This window comes from Dermacentor albipictus, chromosome 10, assembly GCF_038994185.2.
Source record: "Dermacentor albipictus isolate Rhodes 1998 colony chromosome 10, USDA_Dalb.pri_finalv2, whole genome shotgun sequence".
Classification (NCBI taxonomy): Eukaryota; Metazoa; Arthropoda; class Arachnida; order Ixodida; family Ixodidae; genus Dermacentor; species Dermacentor albipictus.
In genome coordinates this window covers 21567920-21573919 of record NC_091830.1, presented here as the reverse complement: position 1 = coordinate 21573919, position 6000 = coordinate 21567920, and the positions used below count along the sequence as shown (strand labels likewise).

General features: G+C 47.4%; 1 protein-coding gene across 1 annotated transcript in view; it reads left to right on the top strand.

The window, feature by feature from the left end:
* Nucleotides 1-1190: 1190 nt before the first annotated feature.
* Nucleotides 1191-6000, top strand: part of LOC135919683 (potassium channel subfamily K member 12-like) — a 118589-nt gene continuing 113779 nt past the window's right edge. Inside the window, exon 1 of the mRNA XM_065453533.2 lies at nt 1191-1624. Coding sequence (XP_065309605.2) covers nt 1270-1624 — 355 coding nt within the window. The 5' untranslated portion in view covers nt 1191-1269. The remainder of the gene's footprint in view (nt 1625-6000) is intronic.

Here is a 6000-nt window from a genome sequence, read left to right as displayed (position 1 = left end):
GAGCTATACAGGCTTAAAACAGGCGTAAAACAAACTTCTCATTGTGCGGTAGCACAACCTTGATTTTTTCTTAACCAAAGAGTCAAACGCACCTTAGGGAGCGCATCATGATTCCATGAGGTCATTTTCAACAAGAACGGTTGCAAATTCTAAAGGAAAATTCGTACCTCGACCATCTGAGCTGATGAGAGACATCAGGGCATTTTAGTGAGCTAATCAGTAGCTTCTTTCACGCTTTGTGTAAGAACTTCATGATCCAGGTGATCTTGGGTAACAAGCGACATGCTTCTAACATGTGTTCTAGTATATTGGTTTGTGTTAACAAATATGCATGGTCAGGATCTTTAGTATGGCATTGCACATTTGTGTATTGAGCAAAATGATAAAGAATGTCATTCGAAAACACCGCCATAGTCCTGCCACAACGCCTGTATGAAAGAATAGTACTGAAATTCTGCACAAGAAACAGAAGAAGGTCCTCGATAAAATGTTAAAAACAGCAAAAGAGGCTGCTCAATATGTTATAATAAGAAACCTCAGCTTGACATCGGATGACCACATGTCCTTCAGAAAGAGCCAGACGAGCCTTTGTAACATTTATGTGTTACAAATATATGTCCTTATATAGTAACCCCAGATTTCTTTTTAGACCAGTATGACAATAGGAGAAAGCAAACTTTTTCAAAATGAGCAATAGGTCTAGCAAGAACAATGCTTTCTCCGTGGCTTGAACAGCGCGTTCAAAAGAGTGACTGCTAACGCGATCCGCTTCAAAACAATTTCCTTGCTTGAACCTTCGAAACAACTCTCCATGGCGCGGACTTCCATAAGGTGCATTCCTTCGATAACATTTGCAGAACCTAGGCAGTGCTTCGTTTTCCCGAGACCACGTTTATCCGAGGTTCAGCGTCAGATAACGCGAGCGTCTCAAAGTGAAACTTTTCCAAGTAGACAACGGCGACGAATGGTGTACTGCTGAGTACCTCACGTTTACATTGTGCCAGAGTCTCGAACGATTCGCGACGTCTTCTTGTGCTAATGGCCAGTTGCGTGCTGCTCTACGATGTTTGGCTGGGCACATCAGCGCTCACGTTTACATCGTGTTAGGGTCTTGAACGTTTCACGACGTCTTCTTGAGGTAATGACCCGGCACGTGCTACGCTACTACGTTTGGCTGAGCACATCCGCAATGACGACGCCGTCCACGCAAGACGCGGCAGAAGACCGGCGACGACCTGCGACGGTGAAGTGCCGGCTCCGTACTGCTGCATGAAGCGGCACCTGCCTCGCCGCCAGGGCGGCTGCTGTCGACGGTTGCTGCGACTACGCGAGGAGAACGCCCGCTTCGTGCTTCTCGGCGTGGTGCTTCTCGTGTACATGATCCTGGGCGCCCTGCTCTTCAGGGCCATAGAGGGACCCGGGGAAGTGGAGGCCCGCGAACGTTACAACCAGGTGCTGCGCGACTTCTGGCTCAAGTACAACGGCACGGTGGACCCTGAAGACGTGGTCCGGCTCCTCGAGGAGCACGGCAACGCGTCCTCCCGGAATTTGCTCCCGAGCAAGAGGCCCCGCTGGGACTTCGTTGGAGCCTTCTACTTTGTCGGGACCGTGGTGTCCACGATCGGTGAGTGGCTTTCGCTATACAATAACGATATTTCTTTGTTAAACTGGAGCAGATACTGAAAAAGCAGACAAAAAGCCCCCCTCACCTTGCCCTTAAAAAAATCGGCCTGACGAGGTCTGCATTTTCTGCGGCGAAGGATGCAGGATACAGCAGGCGCAACGATGCCGATGGAGTGCTTCAGGTCGAAATGGTCAAGATTACTAGCAGCAGCCATGCTGATCACGAGTAGCACTGCCATTACTCGCAAAACGTGCATCGACAAATAGGAGGAAAATAAAAATGCAGTGCCCTTCCACTATGTAGAGATAGATGGCCAGATAAGCTGTGGGTTTTGTTTAAATATATTTTAAATTATTTAATTTGGTTGTTATTGTAAATAGCTTGAAAGAACACCCAAGACATAACTTTGTTGTTTACTTTTGTCTTGTTCTTTCTTTAAAATTCCATTCACTTGGTCACCATATTGAACATGGACTTACAGTCCCTATGGCAAACTGCAATTGGTTGCACAATTGGTAGATCTTGTGTCATCGAGCGTGCTTAAATATTTCACTCGCTCTGACAGGTGGTAGTTGCCTCAGCTCACCGCACGACACCGTCCAGGCCTCCGAATGGTTCAGCGTACTTGCATGTGATTTGACGGTGGCGCGAGTCGACGGGGTCGAAGGTATCCGCGGATAACCTACTCACTTCGTCAATGATCACACATTTCACGTTGGGGGACAGCGGGCCGAAAGGTGTTTAGATCACTATCGCGGAGCCCTCCGTCATTGTGCCGCATCAACTTGCACGCCACAAGAACGTCGTTCCTGCTAGTTCCGCCACCACCTTTACAGCGCTTACGCGCACAACGTAGTTGTTATATCCGCAGTCGGGCCTCTCATTGCAATATCGGTTGTAAATTTCCATCATCAGACGGAGGACAAAGGTCTTTCCCCATCTTGCGGGACCCGTGAGGAACACCCACAGCAGTTTGGATGCTGGAGTGTGGTGAACGAGCTCTGCGAGAATTTCATGCTGCTCAACGTTCATCCGGCGCATAAAGTCCTAAAAACTCTTCCGTCATTGTATAGTGTCGTGCCCTGGGACTTCTTTGGGTCCCACGTGCGATAAGCGCCGTTCAAGGCCGGGTGAGTGAGTGAGTGAAACAACTTTATTTGGTCAACAATATACGCGAGCAAACTCCACATCACCTGGCTAGGCCCACTAAGGGACGATCAGGTGAAACCTGACGGCCCTCTCCCGAGCCCTCTGGACTACCAGGATTTGAGAGGTCTGGACCTGAGCCCTAATGAGCTTCATCATTTCCTCTTGGGTGAAAGTGGGACCAGCAGAGACGCAGCCCCTTAGGACATGCTCGAAGTCTGCATAATCACCACACAGAGGGCAGTCCGGGCTTGGGAACCGTTCTGGGTACATTGTGTCCAGCGCCGCGGGGCTCGGTTAAGGGCTTGTTTACAGAAGTCTGAGAGTGACTGTCTGGGCCCCGCACAGCGAGGAGTGCGTCAAAGGCAGATGTCTTCTTGACAGATAATTATGTTTGCAAATCTCGTTCTACGAGCAGAGAGGCTCGGGCCGCCAAGGAGAGGACGCGTTAACAGGTCTCAGAGCCCAGAGGGGTATGTGCCATTGAGCTTGGACCCTTTCTGCACTATCACAGGGTCGGCCCACATGATTTTTTTCAACATCTCGGACACACCTTTTTTCCCACATCCTAGCCATAGACAGCGTTCCTGCAAAAGCGCTACAGATTTCAAGAAAACTTTGAATCAGGTTAGTTGATTGGTTCCACCCAAGATGGGTCGAGAAGCACGAAAAAAACCATGGATTAAGAAGGGATACGGACAGCAGTCCTGCGCGCGTACTTTTTTCAAGCGGTGCATCTTTGTCCGTGTTTGGTCGTGGGTTCGAACCCAGCCTTTGCAGCAGAGTTGATAGCAAAAAAAAAGAAGAAAAGGCTGTACTGAGCATGAGGTCAGCGCGAAAAAATACCCAGGTTCTCAAAATTAACCTAGAGCTTGCCACTACGACGTCCCTCAACACTCTCTGGGCGGTTTCGGCGCATATAAGGCCATAAATTACTTAATTTATTTGCCCGTGTTTCCTACGCGCTGCTCTGCCTAAAAAGATGCGTTACGGTATGAATGTGCCACGAAAGTCGGTGGTACGGTAGATTGAATGTGCCAAAAAGAAAGGATAGTGAAGGGGATAGTGAAGGGTAGTGAAGGGGCACTCACTCCAGTCGAAGGATAGTGAAGGATAGTGAAGGGGCACTCACTCCAGTCGTTTTCTTTGGCCCATAGCGTGCAGCCAAGATCCATATCCATGGCCACGCGCGTTGCAACGAGTGTGTGCGCGGCAAAATTCTAGGGTGCCGGTGTTCATCGTTTGTGAGAAGCTGAACGCATGTGCATCAATATTAGCTGTGCATGTTTTATTGAACAGTGCTTCCTCTGTTCGTTAGGATCTTAGTTACGGCGCTATGGTAGAGACGCGAAGTTTTGGCGCTGGCTGTCCGTGCTGCGGGATGGCTATCTGATGACTGCCTTACTACAATGTGATAGTGGTTCAAAGATGCGATGCGTAATGTCACGACGCAAGAAGTGACAAATTGTAAGTTAGTGTATTCATTCATAGTAAGTAGAATTTGTGACGTTCGGGGCCAATCTGGTTCTCCGTAGATGGTTCACTGGTCTCGACAGTGACTAGAGGACACGGTGTGGTAAATCACCATACATACCTCACGAGTTCTCAAAATTTCTTTACTTTTTGCACACGCCCGATTTATGAGACATCCAGTGTCTGCGGTGGGTATTTAACTCTGAGTTTTTACTTGAACCTCGAAAGTACGGAATTATATTTTGTGACTCTATATTTATTGTAACCTCCTAGAAGCTATCGAGAGCTAGTAGGACTCTACAAGCTCTCAATAGCACTCCACTTTACCGGTAATATAATTAATTTCTGGATTAATGGCAGAAGGCACTTTTGTCACCTCCGCGGAAAATCCAGCTAATGGCGATACTTAGATCTTTTTATGTATATTGTCATGGTGTAGTGATGTTGAAAAATAAAACGACCGCACAACTGCTAGTCACAAAACTGACACTTTGAAATCAAGATTTCGACGGAAACTTGTTTGGCCGGGAACATATATGACAAGTAAAATGAACACGGACCACGAAAGCTCACAAAAATAAGACGTTTCAGCACCTGCGCGGGAGCCGAAACGTCTTATTTGTAGAAATTTTCGTGGCTCGTGGCCGTTTCGATCGTTGTCCGAATAACACTTTGTAGGGCGAACTTGCGCCTAAAAAACAACTAACGTGCAAACAGAGCGACAGCGGCGAGTACAGGGGAGGATCATCGAAAGCTGATTTGCTGGCCACACGCATCGGCTTTTACGCATGACTCGTCGAAAGTTCAAGCATAAGCGTTAGAGTTCGCGTAAGTCCTAAACATGTACTCCGCTGTTCGTGTGATAATACACAAGGCTCGGGAAAAACATAGCCGACAGATAGGACCAGTGATAACATTACAAAAAATTCTGATACGGCGAGGCGCGTCTTCCGGTCAGCGATAACTTTTAGCACTAATGAACTAACTTAAGCGCCTTAATAACTTTAGCATTCAATAACTTTAGCACTTTTAGCGCTCACCTAGAAAAGGTAGAGAGGTACGCGTGTCAATGTTATTTGGCGTTGTTACAGCTTTGAGGGCAGAGTACAGACAAATTGATGATCGGATCTTGGATATAGAGCTGCTTGACACTTTAGTGTGAGGAGGGAGTCCTACATGCTAAGTACATGTATATGTTTTTGTATGTCATAGTGGATATAAACCACCCTAATTTAGAACACGTCTACTCGCCTATGCTGTTTCTTAAGCGCCAATCCCCACGCTTTCTTATTTCTCTGATGTGCCCATTATTTCGCTATTCCTTGAGAATCGAAGGTTGACAGCAATCGCTATGTAGGTGCTGTCACGGTGGTTTCTTTCTGAATCAGTGAGGCATATTCTTTTTTCAATGGCTAGCTATTGCCGAAGAAACCTGTACTGCAAAGATCACATGCTACCCGGGGCAGTTCGAATATCGCTTACGCCATGGTAAATGCTCGCTTGCAGTTTGGTTGTGCATTAAGTTTAGGTTCATTCGGGCTATTTTCTACAAGAGCAAAACACACTGGGTCTGCTTGAGATAGCTTACGACACTCTCGCTGACGATGCATCTCCTGAAAGTTGCACAAGCAACGAATTGCGACGCGAGATGACCTTTCTATCGGCAAGTCCTAAAACAGGCACCCAAAATCTGTGTTGTCACGTGCACAGAAGCAGCTAGTTACCAAACTGTGTTTGCCTTTGGGACTTTGTGGAAC